The following is a 24212-nucleotide window of genomic DNA, read 5'->3' on the forward strand; positions in this document are numbered from 1 at the left end:
CTGGGTTGCTCTTTTCATGTCTGCTATCTTTTGAAATCTCATAAAGAAAACTCTTTAAATACAATTCCGTCGAGAGATTCCATTGGTCAGTCTTATTTACATGTTCCTGCAGTTGTCCCATGACCCAAATGCCATAGCAGCAGTTCTTGACATATGCCCTGGTTCTTTCCATTTTCTTTTTTGGATAACTTTAGAGATAAGGAAAAATAACTCATATTCTCTCTGCTATCTTTCAAAAATTATATTGTATAGTTTTACTGTCATTTACATTTTAATCACTATATTTAGAAGTTTAACCAGAACTGAACTGAAGGCAGAATACATTATAATCTCTTTAAAGAATAAAATGTATTTACTGAGAAGTTCTACTGTTCAGCATGCAGAGTTTTATGTATGCATTGAGAAAGCACATGGCAAAACAATTAAAATTTATTCCAATAAAGACTGAAATTCCATCCACCACAGCCAATAACAACATTATACTGGCTCAAAACCAAGGAATGCCAAGTTTTGACTTGTGTATTCGAGAACTAATTTAGCATCCCAAATCCCAAAGGAATTTCTCTCTCCTTCCTACTTTCTCTCCCCTCCCTTTCTTTTTCCTCCTCCCTGAAGATGCCAAGTATAAAATCTTAATAAAAATCAAAAGAATAGAATACATAAAACTGAGTACTGAAAATGTTCTTAAAAATATATTCAGATGGACAAGAGACTGCTGCATGGACCAATGTTTACTTGTATCAGCATCTTGCCCACTCTAAAACTTAGGTTGCTGCTCCTCATTGTCATAAGATTGCAGCTACCTCTGCTTTGTAGCCACTTGCTCAACTTTTTGCTGCCAACCACCATCTTACAGCCTTGTCCCAGTTTCTGTACTTGTCAGACCAGAACAAGGTTGGGTTATGCAGCAATGGTGATGTTAGGTGGGTTGCAGAGATGTGAGGAAATTTGCAATACTCAAACTCCAAGTAGTATAAAGACAGGCAGGAAGTAATCTCTTGGAAAAAAGATGTTGTCAGTGGAAATCCCTCAGTTTGAGGGTGATCTCTGTAATGGCTCATGGATAGGTCTTGTGGTGATTTAAAAGTCCAATCCTTAAGCTTCAGATGCTTCCACAGAAGTTGCAGGTCTTTCCACAGGGGAGAGTAGGCTGCAGGCTGAGATTTCTCTCCTTTTCTGCACGCCCTTCTCTGCTTTGAGGCCAAGATGTCATACTTCAAGATAGGCTGCTTCTTGGTTGAGGTTGTGGCACCATTGGAGTCAGTTGGCAGCCAGCTCCTCCCAACTCCTGGTGTTGGTATCAGGTTTTTTTTGTTTGTTTGTTTGTTTTTGGTTTTTTGTTGAGGTATGCTTTCAATGTATCCTCGTAACATTTGAGATCTCAGGTCATTACTAATCAGGAGTAGAGTACTTGTTTTGGGAGTCGAGAGTCAGGAATCCACACACAATTTTCAGTCCAGAGAAGTTGGAGAACAGAGCAGGGGTGATGACATATCCTTGCTTGACCCTACTTGTCAGATGAGCCCTAACAATAATAGGGTTTGGGAGATACCAGTGGTTAGAGTGGGGTGTTTTCAGGTGGTCTTATATTTTTCATTCTGTCTGAAGATGGTGTTTGTGGTCACAAAACTGCTCTATGCATTTATTGGCATTGGCTTTCCCTACTCCTTCCTTCCCAATTGTGCCACTCCAGAGTTATTGGTCATGTCTAACTCTGGTGCTAAAGTCACCCAGGAGAATGAACTTGTCCTCTCTGTGTAAGTATTACTCACAACATGGTCAAGGTTGGGGTAGAACTGTTCTTTGACATTGTCATCACCATCAAGCTCTGGAGTGTATGCACTGATGATGATGGTGTACTGGTCATAAGACATTTATACTCATGGGAGCGCCATAAGTTGACTGATGAGCTGATTCTTAATGGAGAGGGAGACACTGTGAATGCCTCTGTCCCAGGCCGGTTTCTCCTTCCAGAAAAAGATTTAGCTTCTACTCACTATCCTCAGCTGATCCTCAATTTATCATTTTGTCTCAATCAGAGCCGCAGTGTCAAAGTTGTATCTAACTAGTTCTCTGGATATGATAGCAGTTCTCTTTGTCATTTGTTGTCTTGGTTATCCATCAAGGTGCAAACATTCCATGTTGCAAAAATCATTGTCGCCTTATGATGTTTTCAACCCCAGAGAGAGTGATCTCACTGGACATGGTTATCCAGCCAGGAGAAGATAAAACAGCTTAGATTTATGACACCTTTTCTAGCTGATTTCTCCTGTGGGGTGAGCAGAGGGGATCCTTAAATTCTGAATGGGATTACTCAGTTGTGGTAGCCACTGGTCCATCACTTCAGAGCTTCTGGAAGATGATACAGGAGAGCACATTGATTTCTGTGGTAGAAGCCTGTGCGTGACTGTTTAAAGTAAAGAAGCTGTTGTGAGGAAACAGCAATAACATGATCTTGACAAGCTGGAGATCTGGGACCAGTGGTAAAGGAGAACCCTGGATGACAGGAGACCTCCATCTTGTTACAGTCTTTTTCCATCTTTACAGCTATTGTGATCCTGACATCTTCTGCCTAATCTGCCACTGAGGTCTTGGGGCTTTGCCATGGTTTGTCTGGAACCTCCCCTCAAGTCTGTTCACAATGGATGACGCTGCTAGGAGTGTGAGACTCTAGGGGACATAGCTCTGAGGATCATTGGGACACACAGGCTTCTCTACCACTACTAGGTCTCAGTCCATGGAGAGGTATGACATCAAAAGATACGTTTTCAGCAAAACTGTGGTTAGACCCTGCAAGGTGCTCAACACAGGTTGACAAGAAACCGCTGGGAGATTATACCATCCTTTTTTGCTTGGGCTTTATATGTGTACCATTCCATTACTTTGGCATGACAGAGCTGCTTGCAAGTTTCTGTGACCCAATGAGTTATGTTGGTGGGAGTTCTAGTCCTGGCCGGACTGCTTGATGGATAAGGAGATGGGGGGATGAAAATCTCCCAGCCCTCCAGGTTTGGGGGTTGGGTGTGAGGCTTCAAGTTTCCCACAAATAATTATCTATGGTTTTCAAACACATCAGGCTTTCTCTTTGACTTAGATTAGTAATTAACTGTAGTCTTTCTCCTTATCTGTGATTTAAGAAGAAGCTGCTAGAAGTTTTGTTCAGAATGCATACTCTTAGAACTTCTATTCTCAAAGATGATTGATTTTGTTTCTCCTTAGTTCCTCCTGTGCAGCTAGACACAATCAAGTTTCATAGACACATAGCTCCCTTTTTTCAGTCTGTTTCTGTACTTAAAGGCTTTCTTACGCTATGTAGTTATTTGGTGGCATTCATTGTGTCTGCTTTGCTTACCTGAGAAAATTCTTACTGTTGCTGACCCTAAGAATTGGCTTTGGCAATGATCTATGGCAGTGGTTCTCAACCTTGTTAGATTTAAGGCACCCCTCATTACACTCGAGGCACTCCTCAGATAATGCCAGCTCTTAGTTTCACTCATTTTTTGACTACAGAAAAATAATAGAACAATTCTTCTCCAGCAAACTCAGAAAAACCACAGTGTATTGATCACCAGGTCCAATAAACACAGGTATACAATGAATTTGAAGAACAATGCCAGTGGCATACCAATGGGGGGGGCAGGGAGGGGCCATGCCCCTGGGCTCTGGTTTGGGGGAGTGCTAGCTGGGCCCCCTGGGGGGTACTCAGTTCCCTGGGGGCACTTCTGGTTTCACCACCAGCATTTCTGGGCTTGGCAGTTGGGTGCCCCCCACCACTTGGCAATTGGCCACTGACGGGGGGGAGGCACAAATGGAAGTATTGGCCCCTGGGCACTGGAGACCCACGGTATACCACTGAAACAATGCATTTTAATTTGTGGCTCATACCATGTCTGCAGACCCTTTGTTTGTATCTGACTGGTTAGCTACTTAACTGAGTGGCCATGTCCTAATGACAAACTTGACAAGCTTTAGTTCATCCTCCCCCATCACCATTTTGAAGCACGGGGTTGCTGATATGTGAGATACGGGAGGCTCCTGGAGCTTGGTAATTACCACATTCCAGCAGATTTGATTAACTGAGTCTGCTCCGATGGGCTGTAATTGCAGTGCATTGGAGCAGCCTCCACGCTCATGTACAGGCACCCTCTGGGTTTATAATGTGAATCATGTTTGCTAACCTACCAAAGCTAACACTCCTTGGCATTCCATGGCATCCTAGGAAAGATCTCAAGACATGGTAGAGCTGTGGCACCCCAGCTGAGAATCACTGATGTAAGGGCATAAATTGGCTTTATTGGTGTGTATTCCACTTCTAAAAAGAACTGAACTACAAATAAATAAATAAATAAAGATTTCTCCAGTATCTAACTGCCTATGTAGCCTGCTAAATGTTGTATTAAGAAAGACTGATTTCATTACTAATTTTCAGTATCGAGTCATGTTCCAAACCTCAGTCTACCCTTCTTGCCCAAAGATATTCATGGGAACTTTTTCTTTAAGGATATAGCATACAATGACAGGCTGTGTCCCAAAGAACCCTTGAAAAACACAAGGAAACCTGGGAGGTATGCTCTGAAAAGGTCAGGCTGAAAGGGACAGGCTTGCAGAATACCAGACCCATGCATTCAAGGCAGCAACACACATAGTGAGAGGTTGTGGAGATTTACAGATAGCCAAATTCACAGATTTTTCTGATACAACTTGGAACAAACAAATTTGAAACAAAAAGCAAATATTAAGGACTGTGAAACTCCATGAACTGGAGCCACAGTGCTCTCATATAAGCTGGAAGGTCTTAGCAGGGAAATTAATTTTCTGTATGATTTTGACAGCCTCTGCACTCGTGTGTGTGCATATATTTGGAAACAGAAAAAGGAAGAGAGTGAGATTTAAAACTAATTTATAAGTACCCATATTTATGAAAGGTGAAGAAGAAAATCAGGTCTTCAAGACCTTTACATTTGCACAGAATGTTACCACATGTACTACAGTATAACCAGGAATTAGTTTGCCAACTTTTCTATACTGAGCCTGAATGAGTCTCAGTTATCTCTGGTACTGCCTAGTTCTACAAACTCAGAGAAGTCATTAGGTTAAGTTTCAGAGCATTTTTTTCCAGTTGCTGATACCAACACAAATAAATACATTCAAACTGTCCTACACATTTATCTATGTGTCAGACATAGACGCATGTGTCAGCGTCTCATAGACGCTGTGTATGTGTCATAGACAGCTGACGCATGACCATGCTGTGTCTACATTGAACTGACTGCATGGTTGTTTATTGGAAAAACAGCATGATGGATTTTGTTGATGAATATGGGTATGCCCTTTGGAAAATATGGGTAACTATAATTTATCTTGTAAAATATTATTGACCTTCAATTTGAGATGGTAAGTACTGTATTTTGAGAACATGCTGTACTTGATGCAATTTTGCACTTACAATTTTTATTCTTTCTGTAGTGGTCCAGCACAAGGTCTCTTATACCACTTAAGCCCTACATTAAGACTGTTCCAAGTTGTCATTCAGTTGCATGATCACATATGGGCTAGTCCAGTAATTATCAATCAGGGTGCTGTGGCACCTTTGGGTGCCTTGAGATCCTTCAAGGGTGCTGCAGAATGTCACACAATATTAGCACTGTTAGGTGTACAAACACGAATCTCAGGATAAAACCAGATGGAAACTCCTAGAGTCAACAGAATTCTGAGCTGTTGTGGTCTTTGAGTTGCTTGTGACAGAAGGATTGCTCCATTATAATTTTGTAGTTAAAAAAGGGCAAAAGCTGAGAGCTACCATTTTCTAAGGGATGCCTTGAGTCTAAAGGCTGAGAACCACTGGTTTAGGCAGAAGGACTGTTTAAGGACAGCCAGAGCACCACACAAAAGGTAAAATTTATAAATGCACAGGTACATCAGGTATTTTTGAAGCAGGTCAGAGGACAAGTTGTGGATCTTAACTAGTGGTCTCACTGCAGCTGGCATGAAGTAGCTATGACTGCTACTCAAGCTTATGGGGAACCCAGCAAGACAGACCCATATTGTGATCGTGCATTGGGGACGATGAATTTCACTTCCTCACCTTCTTCATTTATCACTTGCAGAAAATTTTTTAAAACTCAGGCTTTATACAGGTGGGGTGAATTTTATGCCCTGTGCACATGGCATATCCATGCATATATGTTATTAATAGGAGCCCAGGTTATAATTGATTTTCTAGTCTAAAAAGAATTTTTAGCCTACTAAAGATTGTATGACATACTTGAATTACTTAAGACATTTACTAAATAGAGTCAGTAGTGTCAAAGTACTATAGCAAAAGGTAAAATTATATTCTGTTAATAAAATGTGTAAGATGTATTATTTTAGGTATTCTAGAGAATAAGTACATATTTTTAATTTAATTCTCATATTTTTCTGTTTCTTTTAGTGAGTGAACAAGAGAGAGGGTAACCTTTCAAGCCAGTAATCCCATGGATGTTAAACATAAACTATGACATTTAATGGATTTAAACCCCAAATGTCAAACTTAGATGCCTAGAGTTAAGTTCCTACATCCAAGTTTTTAAACCTAATGGACAGAATTGGTTAGAGGTTTTCTTTCCCTCTTTAGGAAGGTCAGATTTTTCAGCAAGAAATATAAAAGTAAAACTTTTCAATTATAAGCTTTAGATGAAAAGTGAAAAATTTAATTTAGGCATGCCCCTGTGGTACCTTCCATCCTCTTTATCCTCTGTTGGTTGGTCTCTAGCTATACAACATCTCCTGTGATACACCATGGTCCCCTCTATTGATGAGGTACAATATTGCATTCTTGGAGTCTCTAGATGTGGTGAATTATGGGCGATGTAGCCCACTTAGGAACTTGGCCCACAGAGAAAAATAGGGACATGAGGCACGACAGATTGCAGCAGTTTTTTCAAATCTAGATTTTTGTTTTGAACACTCTTTTCCTTTTGGTAGGAAAAATCAGAATATGAATGCTCTTTTGGGCATTTTTCCTTTCTAAATGGCTTGGAGATTGTAGAAGCAAATTACTCCCATTCTATCAGGATTATCGGATATGAATTCCCCATAACATTGTGACTGTGCCCCAAGAAGAGACTGTTGGAAAAGTAGCCAAGGCAGTAGAAGGAGCTGGGTAGTGATATAACATGGGTCATATAACTGACTCAAGTGCCCTGTCATTTCTGGGGAGGTGGGTAGGCCTCTTCTTCCCAGTTGAATAACCTGAAGAAAACCATAGAACAAACTACAGTTTTGTAGTCCCCTAATGCAGAGTAAGCAATAAGAAAATTAGCTGGATCTTTAGTTGAGTGAGGGGTAGGGTGTCTTTCCCTTCAAGACTGGAACGGAAAGACAGTAAGCTTCTCAGACACATACACATTCTTTTTTATTAAATGAGCAACTAAAATGTTGAAGAGAAGAAATTAAAATAGGGTAAGTATTGTAACTACATTTCCAGGGCATGTACAAAAAAGGGGACAAAATCCTGGGAAAGAGCTACACAAAATAAGATTTATGTGGCATTAAGGCAAATGCAGGGACAATATTTGGAGTGTGATCATATGCAGTCACTTGGATTAAAAATAGAATTACATTTTAAAAATACTTGGATGTTACTTTAGTTCTCATTATTGGAGAAACTCAGGTTTTGTGAATGGCAAAGGGTAACATTATTTTCATCCATAGTGTCATCAATAATTGAAAATTAATTGGGGAATAAAGAAGTGAGATGTTGTTTGCCTGAATTTCTTTCAGGCCTTGAGAATTCAATAAGGGATCCCTAAAGCATCCACATATAAGTGTATTTTCATCATTCTAACTACAACCAGCATGATTAATCTGAGGCAATGGAAGTCGGGAAAGAATAACCTGTAAAAGAGTTTTTGAGAGGCATTGTAACAGTTGCTTCAAACAAAAGCATTCCTGTTGTGGTAGAAAATTAAATTACCTTGTTTATCTACTTGATATTTATATGCAAAGATTTAAAAACATGTTGAATATCATATATACCACTGGTGCCTGACATTTTCAGCCTGTGGACTGGATGAGTGTTCCCAGGTCTATCTGTGGGCCAGATCCCACTTGTGGGCCCAATCCAGTGTGTGGTCCTGACCCATCTGTGGCCTGATTCAGCCACATGGGAAAGGCCTGCCAGGAGCCCAATCTTGTGCAGCTACATTAGACCCCAGCTGGCACCCCACATGTATATTAGCCATGGTTGGACGATTTCCATATGGCTGCATTAGCCCTGGCCATTTCCATTCAGCTGGCTTGGGCTCGAGCCAGGCCATTGCCACTTGTCTGGATTGGGCAATGACTCTATCCAGCCATGTGGAAATAGAGCCTGACCCCTCTGCGTGGGGAGCCCTGGCTGAAGCAAATCTGGTCAAATGGGGCTTGGAAATTTGGTGGTGGCAGAGTGGTGGTAGTGTTAATTACCACCATTTTCCCACTACCAAATTTCTAGACCCGTGGGGAGACTTGTGGACTGGATCATATGGTTATGTAGACCAAATTTGGGCCACAGCTTGGGGGTTGAGCACCCCGATATATGTGATAATTTTCAACTGAACAACATGGAAGTATTCTTTGTAGATGAGAGCTTTAGCTAATCTAGCTAATCTTTGTGAAAAGCCCCTCACTGCAGAAACTAGCGTAATGTTTCAAGTGATACAACACCTACTAATAGTTTTGGAGAGGTGTGGAGGGGCACAACTATAACTGAACAACATTTTTTAACAATTTTAAACAAACCAAGAAAAAACAAAATTGTTTTTAGAAACATTTGTTTATATTTTCCATTGTACTTTTCTTTGTCAGAATTTTCCCAGCTCTCTCAACTGATTTATTCAATGAATGTCATACAACTGCTGGAAGGGAGAGTAGAGCCTCTAAAAGAAAAGCCATATTTGATCTACTTCAGTGGTTTTCAGATGGTGTTCTGTAAAAACTTGGGGTCATCAGAGGCTCTGCAAAAAGATTAGGTGTAATGGCAGAACAGCTCCATTGCCAGGCTGGGTCACCTGGCTGTGTGTGAGCTCAAGCAGCCTGTGGAGCCAGAGACGGGTTCAACAACAGACAGAAGTGACATGAAAGAGTTCTGTGACTTCAGGAAGTTTGAAAATCACTGATCTACTCCTTACTGGGGCCTTCCGCTGGCCTCATAGATTTCATCATTTGGGTTGACCCAGAAGATCTATTCCTTATGTCCAGCTGCAGCTTGTCTCACTGGAACGATAAAAAAACTATGCAACTCCACACACAGATCCTCAAGGTTTTTTTTTCAAAATAGGGATACATAAAAGATACCACATTTACCCAAATCCAAAATGAATCTGAATCTAAGATGCTGTCCCAGTAATTAGATTCTATACATGGAACACTGATAACTTTATTATAATTTTCCATGTATAGAATCTAATTTTGAAGGGTTGCCTTAAGTTCATCCCCCAATCACTTCAGCAGGGAAAACAGTGCCTGGGTTAGGCAATGGGTCAGACTGTGTGTGTGTGGGGGGGGGCAGGAGTAGGTAATGGGGAGGCCTGGTAATGGGGTTTCAGAGGTGGCTGTGGGGGGAGGGAGGCAGGCTGCAGATGCAGCTGTGGTCCCAACTCTGGTCAGTGCCAGAAATGCAGCAAGGCAGGCACCTTGCCTCTCCTACCACCTAGTACTCAAATCCAAAGGCAAGGGCTTTTTTCCATGTTAAATAGTGGGGGCTCGTCTTGGACTTGGGTAAATGTGGTAACGTTCTCTTGGTATTTGGGTTCAACTGCAGTATGAGGAAAACCTTAAGTGTGAGAAAAATAACTGGAGAGAGACCTCTGGCTATACATTTAGATGGCTGTAACTGACGAGGATCTGAACAGGTGCTTGTTTTTCTCCTTACAAGATAAATTAGCATCCTAAATTAAATCAAGCAATTTAAAAAAAAAGAACTTGTCATAGCAGGTAAATGAGTTGCTTATTGTTTCCAGGCCAAACCATATCTGGCATTGATTGCTTCTCTCTTTTATAAAATAAGAAATATCATAGAATCATAGGAAATTAGGGTTGGAAGGGATCTCAGGAGGTCATCTAGTCCAACCTCCTCCTCAAAGCAGGACCATCTCCACCTAGACCATCTCAGCCAAAGCTTTGTCTAGCCAGGTCTTAAAAACCTCGAAGGATGGAGACTCCACAGCTTATCTGGGTAACCTGTTCCAATGCTTTACTACCCTCCTAGTGAGAGAGTGTTTTCTAATATCTAACCTAAATTCTAGGATAGATTTTTCAAAGGCATTAATGGTAGCTGGGTGTCCAATTACCACTGAAAACCAGTGGGAAAAAAAATCAACATTTGACTGTCATTTTTTTCTTTTAATGTATCCCCTTAAGAACTGGTGTAGGAAGTGATCCTTTTTGAGGGGTAGATGAGAGATCTAGGGGATATCTTTCAAGGAAACATTAAATAAAAGTTTAATTCATTGTCTATTGAGGTAGCATACATCTACATTACTTGTTTGTCTTTCTAGCTAGCTGAGATCCACTAAGTTGCTCAGATACCACTTTAATAGGAACAGTATAAAAACCCACTGATTATGATGTCGGTTTTTTTATGGAATTTATGTAAACTTCATCATAGATATTGGTATCAAGCAATGTATTCTTAACATAAACGCTTTACAAGCTGAGATGCATCTCAGCATGACTTATCCTGATGTTTGATTATGCTCTCTATTTACAGCATCTCTCAGATTTAATTTGGTTTTGGTGGTGTTGCATAACTAATCATACATCATAAATCTCTAGTTTTACACACCTCAGAAAAGCTTATGATCATCTTTATAATCTCTGTACTCTGTACAATGGCACTTACTCCAATTTAACTCTATTACCTTCAGCTGAGTTCTTTCTGATCCATCTTGGTGTAATCTCAAAGTCAGATTTCATCATTGTATGCACCCTGAGCTTGAATCTCTATTGCAGTTTTTGGTGTAAACAATAGAAGTGCACTAATGGAGCCATGTGAATTCAGTCACTTTTATTTTCTTACCTCATACAGGGCTGGTCTGTTTTGAGTAGTTAGGGTTCCACCAGCTGTAAACACCATATTCTGCTTCAGCCAACTGTAGGTTATTAGGTTATGAATGCCAAAAATTATGAGCAGTGCTTTAATTTGCATAGCTATATCCACACATCATGCAGAGTGAATAAAAGCCAGATTGTAAAACAAATACAATCTCTTGAAGTAGAGCCAGCCTCACAGACCAGATCCATCCGTCTTCATTAATTTGTATACAGTTCTTTTACCAGAACAAACTTTCTGAAGGTACTCACATGGGAATGCTGAAACAGCTGCACAACTTTTATTTTGAAGAAAAAAAAAGTTGAGCCTCAGAACAGTGTTTTTAAAGAGAGAGAGAGAGAGAGAGAGAGAGAGTGACTCTGCATTTAAGACTTTGACCAGCATGTGTAAGAAGTGTTCTAATGGCTGGAATAATCTAACACATTTTTACCTGGGTAACACTTGGCAAAGTTTCACATTTTCCTTGTACAGTTGAAAGGAATCTAGTACAATTCCCTGCTTCGATCAACTTGACTCCAGTGCTTTTGTACAGCCTGTGTGGTTTGGTAGTTGCACAGACGTGCCTGTTGTATGTGGCCTCTATGGCCCTTTTTTGTTCAACTGTCAGAGAGAGGGAGGGAAGCTTCCCCCAGCACCAAAATATCATTCTGTGTGCTCTCTACGGTACAGTAGCAAAGAACAAGTTTCCAGATTACTCCCAGGGCTTTTTGGAGTTATTTGCAGGAAGAAGTCATTTTCCCCCCTTTAAATGGATGATTGTGTTACAATCAAGAAAAAGCATCTCCAAAGACCTATCTTTAGGTAAGTGATGCTATTCTTACTTTGAACTGAAATGTTCTGGACTTTCCTCTTACATCCTTATTTATTAACTTAAGTTTTGTATATCAAAGCAAAACAGACCAAAAAAAAAAAGTTCAACAGAATGAGAAAATGAGTCTAAAGTTTAACTTTGTGTTGCAAAAGCATCTAATATGCTACTGGAACTCGTAAAAGTTTTCTTATGCTAATACTGAGACTTTCTGGAAGTTTTTGTTTTTTACATGTCATCAACTTTTTCTGCAGTTTTGTGTTCCATTTTGTTCTTAGAAAAAGAGGCACTTGAGAAATTGTTTTTCCTAAGGTGGTTCAGTCTTTCAATACATTATGGAATTATAACGCCCTTTAAATTCAGAATATTGATCTTGATTGTTTTAGCTGATTATGCCGGAGCAGTAGAATTTTAATGCTTGAAACGATACACCTTTCAGAGTGAAGTAACTTGCTTGTAGGGACTTTCAGCCAAGTGCTACATGTGACTGTGCTATAGCTTGCCCATAGGAATTATTATTATGCTCTGAAAGGAGTTGATCATGTTTAGTGAAGTAGAACTCATTAGACTGTATGTGAAGCTGTTGTTTATTGCTTTTATGTATATTTTAATCTACACGATATGAATTTATTTTCTGATTTTAAAAAATTAACATCAATTTTAAAAGTTCTTTTACTTAAAGAACTGGCTAATTTCATACTTTATTCCTCATAGCCCCCCATTTCTCTCTGACCTGCCTGGGTTTAGAACTATCAGTAGTCAACTTGTATGGGAAGAACACTTTTCTACCACTATGAGAGAGGATTCAATGACTGTAAAAGTAAATAAACCTACAATAGTTCATGCTTTTGTTTATAGCTAGTGACACCCTAAACAAATATCTAATTCTTCATGCAGGATATGTTGGCATAAAAAAGGTATTGTAGCTACAATGTTGGCAAGACAAATAAATATAAGGTAATAGATGGTCCCAGTGTGTATTAAGGGCTTGTAATTTATTGGAGGTCCTTATTGATGTCATAAACTACATGGATAGTGTAATGATTGTTATCTGTGCTTCAAGACAAATTCTGACAGGCACTTATACCAGGACTTTCACTTGTTATTTCTAAATATAGAAAATATTAAAATTATGTTATAATATTCTAAGTCACTAAATATTAAATAGCAACAGTATCAGCTCAAAGCTTGAATGTCCTGAATCTTGTGGACTTGCTATGCAATGGTCATCATTAATTAAGCTGTATACTTTACATTTAATTTTATTAGTGGTAGAGACAAATATTTTTAATATACAGTGCTTTTGGCTGATGATTAAAACGTGTAATATGTACTTAAACTCACACCTTTTCACTCAGAGAAATAGCTTTGGGTGAATATATCTCTGTTCACACATCTATAATTATTTTGAAGAATCATAGTAATTCCCCAACAAACCGATAGTTTTTAGCCATAATCTTTGCTCTCTTTTGGAGTCATTATAGTCATGAGTGAATGAGTGTGTACTCACTGGTATGTCCATAGCTCTGCTGTGATGTTTTTAATTGCTGCCAGAGCTCAAAGATGATGAAGGTAAGTCAGTGCTGCAGAGTTTAGAGCAGGCCTCTTTATGGAATTTCTAAAGTGTCTCTTCTGGGAGTAAATTTTAAACCAATAGAGTGCTAGAAGGTTCAGCATTTCTACACAAACCCATTTCCTCAAATAATTTCTGAATGTAGAGCAGTGAACTGCTCTTGCTGGCAACTTCAGCTAAGAACTAGAAAACCCTAACATGGAAAGCACCCTAAAATTTCATACTGTTGCAAGGAGTTATTCTGGCACTGCAACTATATTTAAACTACAGTAAATATTTAAGAAGCATTTCCAAGGTCAAAACCAGTGTAATATTTTAGGCAATTCAAACAGGAACAAAATCTCCTTACACTATAAAGATCCTATCATGTGTGGTAAACACAGATGGTATCATAACATATTAAATAACTACTTTTTATTGTTTTCTTCAAAAATTTTGGAATCTAGTCTCTTCTAAAACTGAGTACATGGACAGCTGAATTGTGGCGATTTAGACCACAGTAATTTTCATAGTATCGTTTTCTGAATGGACAGTATATAGGTTTGTATAAGGTACAAAATATAAATTCAAGTCGCCTAATTCTTTGTTCAAAGACATTTTACCTGAGAAAGCAAATGGAATGTTGACATGTCATCCACATTCATAAAAACCCCCAAAACTTTCCTAAAGCTCTATCTAGAGTATTACTATTAATAGATTATTAATATATTAATATGCATTGCATATTATATCAACATGCCTTTTTTAACATAATATACTAATTAATTACAAAATAAATATCTTATTTATTTATTTACTTATAGTGTTTTAGTACTTTAAAAATAAGTGCTTTATCTACTTATTTTTTCCAGCCCTATATACATAGATATTCAAAACGTAGGCTCCTTTTTTGATGCTATGATGATCTTTATAGGCACATATGAAATTCTGTTTCTTCTTGTTAGTACTGCAAAGTTATATTCAGAATGGATCTACAATTACATTAGCATTAGATAGAACTGAAGAAAGCAGTTCAGGGGAGAAAAAAGAACCAAACTGAATATTTGCCTCAGGCAACCTTTAGTTACTAATCTCTTAGAATTATACATAATATTCTGAAGAGGAAAATAGGTAAGAATTGTGTAAATTATTATTGTATTATTATAATACGGTAAAAATTTGATGGTGATTATTAGTGTTGCTACTTAGGATTATGTTTATTTAGGCCTGAAAATAAACAGTAAATAGACATTTCATTTTCAGTCACACACCTGTGTAATTCCTTATTGCAGACAGAAGTGGAAATACCAAATTCCTGAGAGAAAGGCTTGTGATATTTATGGCCCAGCTAGTATTGGAAAGTTACCAGAAATTTAACTCTCTTAGGTACCTATATAGTCGTATATATACGATGACTACTCTTTCATGCTTCACAAAGTGTTCAGAAGTTTTCAGTCTTTTACAAAGCAAATCGCTAAATATTTTGAGACTTAGAAATCCCTTAAAATTAAAGTAATGGTCTGTTAAACATGACAATGTAATTTAAATAATACAGCTCATAATTTAGGTATTCATTAGCTAATTTTAATTATCATTTTAATTACTAAGGGTATTCAGAGCTTGAAGGTAATAATTTCCCACAAATTTGTACGTGTACATTTAGGATTCTTCGCCTCCTAAAACTGGACTTCCAAATCTGAGACTGGAAGGATCACAAGATCTTAGGACATTGTTATTCTTTGTTATATCCACCTTGACTGAAAACAATACTGCAATACTTTCAAGAAAACCCTGTTCTTGGGAGATTTCCCAAACAAAGCAGTATGGGTAATAAATAAGAAATTGCATTTGATAACATTTTGCCAGGGATTCCTGAATCTTAAAAACACTGATGCTTCAAAATTCTCTTTTCTGCCCAGCTATCCCACATCCCAATGATGGAAGCTGACACTATTCCAATAATAGATGGGGAAAATGAGACACACGGTGTGGGCAGACATATCACTGAATTATTTTAAGGTGTTGCTGATTAAAAACTGGTTTACAATTGTCTCTAGTCAGAGGTGTCCACACGTATACTGCAAAGGGTTCCAAGCAGAATCATGTCATGTTTTAGGCACTGCAGTGCCATCAAACCACCATCAGGGGGTGGTAGTAGTACCCACCCCAATTGCAATTTTCTGCTTCCTTTTTTCACTAACATTTAATTCAATGAAGAAACATTCCTGCACTTTACTAAAATTTGTGTGATGGTACCTGACTGGGAGTGCCTAGGTGTGTGTGTAAGCTGGGAGCTGCCTGGACTTCAGTTCTGGGTTCCCAGGAGGTTGATGCTCTGGAGCTACAAGGGCTTTTGTGGCTTTTAAAGAGCACTGTCCCTCAGGCCACTGATTAATTTTCTTCAGATCCCAGGAACTGACCAAGGTTTGATGCATTCCAGGATGATTTGGGGGTGGAGGGGTGGCCTGCCAAGACTCCTCCCTCTGTGTGCATGGGGTCTCAGAGGCAGCTCTCTGCCACTTTTAGACCTGTCCGGTTTCCTTCTGTTGGTGCCAGTTGACCAGGGCTCTGCACATCCAAGGTTTATTTGGGGTGAATGGTAAGAGTGGAGGGTGTGACCAGGTGAGGTGGGGCTTTCTGCTTTTGTGTGCCTGGGGACTGGGGGTTCAGAAAAGTGCTCTCTACTCCTTTTAAAGAGTCTATTTTCTTCCATTGGTAGCAGCCAAATCCTTGGGCAGGCCCCCAAATGCCCCAGCCACCTCCCAGCCCAAATAAGCCTGGGGGCATGTAATTGTGGTCAATTACCACCAACAGAAGAAAATTGACCAGCTCTTAAAAATAGCAGAGAGCTGCCCCCAGAGCCCCTAGCCCAGGACAATGCTCTCAAATGCAGGCAGTAGAGGTTTGTGGCAGTAGAGTTCTAGCTGCATACCAGAGCAGCCATTTGCCATGCAGGAGTTGGAGTGGGTGGAGAGCAGTGCAGTGTGGGATGCCTGGAGGACTAGCCAGGCACTCGTCACAGAAAGCTTGGTGTCCACACATAACACTGAACTTGTTTAGTGGAGAACTGGTTCAAAATAATACTCGATTTTCCAATTATACTTTTGAAACAATTCAGGAGGTTTAAACTGTTCTAAACTGGCTTGTATATCTGGACGTGTGTGGTTTAAACAACATTTAAATTAATAAGTGTTATGTCTGTCTGTACCCACCAGGAGACTTGGTGGCTTGTCCAATGTCACAGAAAAAGTCTATGCAAGATGTAGGAACCCAAGTTTCCTGATATCAAATCCAGTATGTTTACTAATCCCTTTCTCTATATCTGATTTTCTAAGGCAACAGAATATAATGCAATATTGGCTGATTTGGACTAGATGGATAACAACACGACCCATCAGCTGCAGGGTTCAAAGATTCATCAGCTGTTTCTTAAATATGGCAAAAAGTGTTAGAGTAGCAGCAAATGGTGTAAAACTATTTTTCAATAGAAGTATGGACTACTAATTACAGTAACAATACAAACTCATAAAGATTTCACAGGGAAGGTGGCTTTAAAAAGGTTGTAAATCATTTTTACAAATGCTTGATATTGGAACTCTCTACCACCAGTGTTAAATGGAAAGATATTTAACTGATTCAATTGCATGCATCTCTGCATTTATTTCTATGTAGTTTAGCTAGATGATGTCATCTGTGTTATGCCATCTACCTCAAAGAATCTTGTGTAAAGACCCCTCAAAGGCTGGCAGGAGTCCAGTACTCATTAAAGGGGAGATTATGAAAGGTCCCAGTAGGATTTACGTGCCTAGCTCTGCCAGAATGTGGGCACCTAACTGCCCTCTGTACTCTGGTTGTGATGCCTTTTTTTTTTCTGGATGGAAACTCAGAGAAAAACCAACTCAAGGCTATTTCTTGTTATTTTTATGACAAATAGAGCATGCAGGACCCCTCCTGGAAGTGGGAGCTCTATTGTGCTCTCTGTGGTTGGTATATGACTTTGGACAGAAGAATTTTTCAGAGAGCTCTTTTAACAAGAAGGTAGGGGGCCAGTATGCTAGAAGTGGACTAAGGGAGGCATTTTCCAGCTATAAATATGGATCCAGTAATGTCCTTTTTGTGATTTCTGCAGATAGGATTACCTTCTTGTAACCTTGGATATGCGTCTGTTTATTATAAATGATATGCTGCGTAAGCAAATTCATGTGACTAGGAACTGTCCAGAGTCTCTGTGCAACTAATTTCTTTTCTACTGAAAATGTGACCTATCCCAAAGTCCCCAAAGCTTGCTACTTTGGTCTGCTGCCAAAAGAGCAAAAGTACAGTTGGTGTCAGAGGCAGAAGCTATTCAGACAAGATTTTTACACTTGCAGTGTCTGTTTTTTATTTTAATAATGAGGCACACTGAAGTGACTATTTCTGCAGCATTTGGCTTTTAAAAAGCATTTATATTATCAGAATAAGATAAGAACAACACATATCAGTAGTTTTGTATTATTTAAATACTGTATAATATAGTGATGGCGTATTTTGTGAATTCTAATTTTCTGGGAAATTCTTTTTTTTCATCTAAAGAAAAACTTAACTAAAATTTAATTTCTAGCAGATAAATCCCTTTCCTTTTAAACCAGCTATAGATTACCCTTACATGTCTCTTTTTCCTTGAAGCTCAAAATATTCAACGGTTTTACTATTGGCAAATGAGAATGCTCATTTATTACATCTATTCTATTTGTGGTTTGCTTATTCTGTAGCTCACTGTGGCTCAAGTTGTGAGCCTTAGAGCCAGGGAGAATGGTGGAATAGTTGACTGAGTGAAGTGAGGACCTATGCTAAATGTGATGCCATTTCTCATTTTTTTTCTGTATTGACACATTGTAACATTTTTTTAACACTGCATCTGGTGTTCCAAACATTCTGGCATTGCATTAGAAATCAAAGTGCAGAACCCTATTGACTGTGGTAAAATGCAGAAAACCAGAAATGGGAAATGGGACATGCACAGCCTCAGACATCAGATTGGCACAACCAGTAGTTTTAGCAAGTCCATAATTGTCTAGAAATCAAAGACAATTTGTTGATGTCAGAAAATTAACAGCTTTTTCATTACATCTCCCTATCTCAGGTCTGCTTGTTGTCCCAAATGGATTATAAAATATTAACAGCCTGAATGATATATCTCTCAGATGAAAAGAAATAATTTAATTATTTTAGGCAATGACCTGGTAAGGGGCCTCCAGGTTCTTGACCACTTGGGCGATAGCAGTCATCGCTTGCTGGAAATCACCATCCAACGCAGGGTGTCAAGGGCCTGCAGCAAAGAGGTAGTCCTAGACTTCAAGAGGGCCAACTTCAATGAGTTGAGGAGATTAGTGGGAGAGGCACTGGGATTCGAGAACAGGGGAACTCAGTGCCCAAGATAAGTGGTTGTTCCTTAAGCAGACAATACTCAGGGCCCAAGGGGTGACCATCCCAACAAGAAGCAAGGGGGGCAGGAGTGCCTGAAAGCCCCCCTGGGGGCTCATCAAGGGCATCCAGGAATGCCTGATTGCCAAAAAGGTGGTGTACAACTGGTGGAAGGGGGGTGCTACGTCCTCTGCTCAGGCCTGTAGGGGAGCTGTCAGGAAAGCTAAGGTGGACATAGAGCTAGGACTAGCGTCCAAGATCAAAGGTAATAAAAAGTCCTTTTTCAAATATATAGGGAGGATGAAGAAAGCACCGGGAAATGTGGGGCCCCTGCAAGATTCTCTGGGCAATCTGGTGGTTGCGCCAGAGGAGAAAGCAGACCTCTTTAACCAATTCTTCACCTCCATTTTCTTGTGCAGGGACCGGAATTTCCCCACCGTGATGCAAGACAGGCTCGAGGGGAATGCCTTCAGACCTCAGGTTGGGGAAGACCAGTTTAGAGAGCTTTGGGAGGGGCTGGACATGTTCAAATCAGCAGGTCCAGATGCTCTCCACCCCAGGGTGTTGAGGGAGCTAGCAGGGGTTATTGCAGGGCTTTTGCTATGGCTTTATGAGTGCTCATGGTGCCAGATGATTGGAAGATAGCCAATGTGGTCCCCATCTTTAAAAAAGGGAGGAGGGAGGACCCAGGCAACTATAGGCCCATCAGTCTTACCTCAATCCTAGGGAAACTTTTTGAGAAGATCATCAAGGAGCACATCTGCAATGGGCCAGCTTCAGGGATGATGCTCAAGGGCAACCAGCATGGTTTCATTAGGGGCAGGTCATGTCAGACCAACCTGATTGCCTTTTATGATCTGGTCACAAAAGCATTGGATGCAGGTGTTGCCGTGGACGTAGTCTTTCTGGACTTCAGCAAGGCCTTTGACACTGTCTCCCACCCCAGCCTCATTAAAGAACTAGGTGACTGTGGCATTGATGCCTACACAGTCAGATGGATTGCAGATTGGCTGAAGGGTCGTACTCAGAGGGTGGTGGTGGACGGGTCATAGTTTCATAGTTTCTAGGGTTGGAAGGGACCTGAGCAGATCATCTAGTCCGATCCCCTGCCATGGCAGGAAAGAATCCTGGGGTCAAATGACCCCAGCAAGATGAGCATCCAACCTCCTCTTAAACACCCCCAGGGTAGAAGCCTGCACCACTTCTCTTGGAAGTTGGTTACAGACCCTAGCCGCCCTGACCGTGAAGTAGCGCCTCCTGATATCTAACCTAAACCTACCCTCTGGCAGCTTGTGACCGTTATTCCTGGTCACTCCTGGCAGTGCTCGGGGGAACAGTGACTCCCCCAATGCCTGCTGATCCCCCCTGACTAGTTTATAACAGGCCACAAGATCCCCCCTCATATTCGACCTTGGGGGGGAAGTGGGCAGCGGAGTCCCCCAGGGCTTGGTCCTGGGGCCCACGCTGTTCAATTTCTTTTTCAGCAATTTGGACGACAGGGTGAAAAACAACCTGTTTAAATTTGCTGATGATACCAAAACTTGGGGTGAGATGAGCATGCTAGTAGGGAGGGAAAGACTGCAGCAAGACCTGGGTAGGTTACAGGGGTAGGCTAACAAAAACAGGATGCGTTTCAATACTGACAAGTGCAGGGTGCTGCATTTGGTAATAGTAACCAGCAGCACACTCATAAGATGGGAAACTCCCTTCTTGAGAGCACGGAGGCAGAAAGGGATCTTGGAGTCTTTATTGACTCCAAGATGAACATGGGCCGACAATGCAAGGTCATGGTTGGCAGGGCTAACCGGACCTTGTCATGCATCCACAGGTACATCTCAAGCAGGGCCAAGGAGGTGATTATCCCCCTCAATGCAACACTGGTCAAGCCACAGCTGGACTACTGTGTCCAATTCTGTGCGCCCCACTTCAGGAAGGATGTGGACAACATTGAGAGGATCCAAAGGGGGGCCACCCGCATGATCCGGGGAGTACAGGGCAGACCCTACAGTGAGAGACTGCGGGACCTGAACCTGTTCAGCCTTCACAAGGGAAGGCAGAGAGGGGACCTGGTGACCATCTATAAACTCACTAGGGGGGACCAGAAGGGTTTGGGAGAGACCTTGTTTCCCCTAGCGCCGCCTGGCATAACAAGGAATAACAGCCATAAGTTGTCTGAGAGTAGGTTTAGATTAGACATCCATAAGAATTACTTCACAGTCAGGGCGGCTAGGATCTGGAACCAGCTTCCAAGGGAAGTGGTGCTGGCTCCTACCCTGGGGGTCTTTAAGAAGAGGCTTGATGCCTACCTGGCTGGAGTCATTTGAGCCCAGTTTTCTCCTGCCTAGGTGAAGGGTTGGACTTGGAGATCTACAAGGTCCCTTCTGACCCTACTTCTATAATTCTATGAAGTTATGCATTCTTAACTGTTTACATACTATATCGTAGAAATAGGGTTGGATAAGAGCATGGCACCCAGGATGAGGTGGTTGTATAGCATACCTAGAACGACTCATTAGCCTATAAAATGCTTCTCTCTTGCATGTCTACATGAGACACTTACAGCTCAGTTGACTAATTAGCTGCACAGTAAAAGTTTCAGTGTCTACACATGGACCCCCTATTAGGCTGGAGTAAATTAATGTACTCCACAGCAGGATAGTACAATGAAAATCTCCACAGCAGTGCACATATAGACACTGGAAGGGCTGGCTGGAGCATGAAGGTGCTTCAGTGGTGGGGCTGCCTGCCAGATAGCTCTGTACTGAAGCATCCTTGTGCCCCTGCCAGCCCCTTTGCAGCACATTGAGTTGAGGAGAGCAGCCCAGGCTACACATTCAAACAGTGCGCCCAGGAGCAAAAAACTCCAGAGCAATAAGCTCCACAGTTTATTTGAGCACTGCACATATAGACGTGCCCTCTCTGAAGGCACTTAGTGCTGAGGGTGGGAGCCAGAAAGAAGAGGGAGGCTTCCTGCCTCCCCAAACCCTGAACTACAGATTGGGGAAGAGAAAGGAAGGACACTAGTGATCTGCCCAACCTTCCTATTTATGTGCAAAAAGGTACTTTAGAGGTCAGAGAATAAGACCCTGTCATGTAGAAAGTGAGAAGAAATGTTGCAAAATAACCCTAAAATCTAGCTGTTTGGAGGGTGACACAGAGATCTTGTGGAGGAGGGAAGGCTCCATGGAACAATACAAAGAGCCATCATCACTTCAATGAGCTTGGCTTACAAAAACAATGAAGGGCACGGCCCTCTAGTTAATATTGGTGTGATGAAAGATGAATAATTTTATTTGGTTCAAATGTGGGTTGAAGTGTTCATTGGACATCCAGAAAAAGACATTTGGTTTAGTTGGAGATATATGGCTGGAGAGGGTGATAGAGATTAGCAAAGGAGAGGTTGATTTGGCAGTTAGTAGCTCACAAGTATTAGATTAAACTAAAATAGCCGAGCAGGTTGCAGAGATGGGAGATGGGGAAGGTCGAGAAGAAGATGGAAGAGAAACCTTTTTAAAAGAGAAGGTGTTATGGAGGAAGCTGGGGTCAGTGATCTCAGAGCCAGAAATTAGCTCCTTATTCTAGAGCACTTATCAACAAAACACCGTGTCAGTTTATAACCAGGTCTCGCAAGTGTGAAAGAATTCACAGTGGTAAAAACATGCTTTGGCATCTATACTAGGAGTTTCTGTTAGCAGAGCTCCATTGGTTAGGCATCTTTTTCTTACTCGGTACTGACATTTCTACTCAGACAGCAGCCTGCTATGTGGAATGTAGCAAGGAAGGAAGCCTTAAAAAAGTTAGGAAAGGCAATTTTATTTGAATGGAGAAGGTGGAAGACAATCTGAAGGAAAACATGGCAATAGGTAGGAGAGAAAGTCTGGACAATGTAAGTCGGTGGCATATTTAATTATGTTGTAGACCAAGAAAATGAGGAAGACAAGGCAGTAGACTTAGGAGTGCTCTTTTTCAGGTAAAGAATGTACAAATATATTTGTACTATATTTGGATAGAAAGGAGACAGAGGCAAGAACAGTAGAAGATAAGAAAGGGAGGGGATTTCTTGCATTTGCCTTTTTATTATAAAGCTAGTCTGATAAATTTGAACAGCTGTCCAAATGTTAGGATTCAATCCTTTAATCATTATAGTTTAAAGTGAATTCATGTATTTTTCAGGTATTTTTGTGAGGAAAACATGTTTTAAATCAAATGAGGTATAAAATAGGATAGTAAAACACTATAGCATAACATGCCAGATGGCACTTATAAACTGGCCATATATGAGGGAAACTGTCAAACCCTGCTCTTCATTCCTGCGCCAAACCATATGAGGAGTGAGCAGCAGGCTGCATTTGAGAACAGTGGAGGGAACAATTCCTGCCCTGCCCTCACATTATATTGGTTTATATAATCAAGGCTGCTTTAACAAAGGGAAAGGAGAGGGTGACAGTCTATGCTGTGCCTCATAGAAATGCAGCACAGAATGTGTAGCCCTAGGGTTAGAAGGAAGAGGTGTGTTTTTTCCTTACATTTTCACTATACTGCTTCTGTGGGTAGAGGTTGCCTATAAAGCCTCGGGTGTACTTGAAGTGGGTTCATTTCAGGCTGCCTAAAGTTAGTGTTGTCCACACTCTTAAAGAAAAAAATACATGCTGTGGTCCTACTTATTTAGCCTGGGCCCTGGCCAAGCACATCTTATGCACTGGAGCTTGAAACAGAGCCTGTATATGTTACTTGTAGGCTGTTCTATGCAATGCCTTGGTACCATGCAGATCACTTCCTGGGTATCTGTCAGGCTGCAGTAGAAGAGACAGACCCTCTCTTATAGTTTTAGAAATGACATTCAAAATGTCACATCTCCTAAATCATAGGGGTCTTGTGACCATTGCCTTCACAGGCCTCTCTCCCTCTTCCCCCCCCCCCCCGAGACGTGGACTCATACCAGATCTACTGTGATCCCTTGACACTGTGTTGTGTTCTCTTTAGTACATTTACAAATTATCTACATGAAGCAATGGGTATGGACAGAAGTTATGTTTGTCGTGTGATTGGCCTGTTGAAAGCTTTCTACAGCCATGCCCTGACAGAAGTGGATGGCTGCAGAGTACTTTAACAGTGCCCAGGCACAGGACAAATTAGCCCTCATTTAAGGTGGAGAGCCTTCATTAACTTCTGTTGCAACCCAGCTCTACCCCCAGTGTTGTCTTTAGGATGAGAGGGGAGAAGGGAGGGGAGAGACCTCTGTCTGGGGTTTGCCCAGCATGTGCTGGAGGGCGGGGTGAGTGGATTGGAGCCGTCTATCACTCCTCTTCTCGCCCCTCCCCAAATAAAGACAGTATTGGAGCTGGGAGGCGGGACAGGGTTAGGGGAGAGACAGG

The 24212-nt window shown here is 41.0% G+C and overlaps 1 protein-coding gene across 2 annotated transcripts in view; it reads left to right on the forward strand.

Moving 5' to 3' along the window:
- PDE1A (phosphodiesterase 1A) overlaps positions 1-24212 on the forward strand; it is a 300886-nt gene that overhangs the window by 71430 nt on the left and 205244 nt on the right. The window contains exon 1 of one of the 2 annotated variants that reach the window (XM_090045294.1): positions 11445-11875. The exons of the other annotated variant lie outside the window; for it this stretch is intronic. Within the exon in view, the coding sequence (XP_089901420.1) occupies positions 11823-11875 (53 nt within the window). The 5' untranslated portion in view covers positions 11445-11822. Of the gene's footprint in view, positions 1-11444; positions 11876-24212 lie in introns of those variants that run through there. 2 annotated transcript variants of the gene reach the window in all.

The sequence above is a fragment of the Crocodylus siamensis genome, chromosome 4 (genome assembly GCF_052110815.1).
Source record: "Crocodylus siamensis isolate JL-2025a chromosome 4, ASM5211081v1, whole genome shotgun sequence".
In the NCBI taxonomy this organism is placed as follows: Eukaryota; Metazoa; Chordata; order Crocodylia; family Crocodylidae; genus Crocodylus; species Crocodylus siamensis.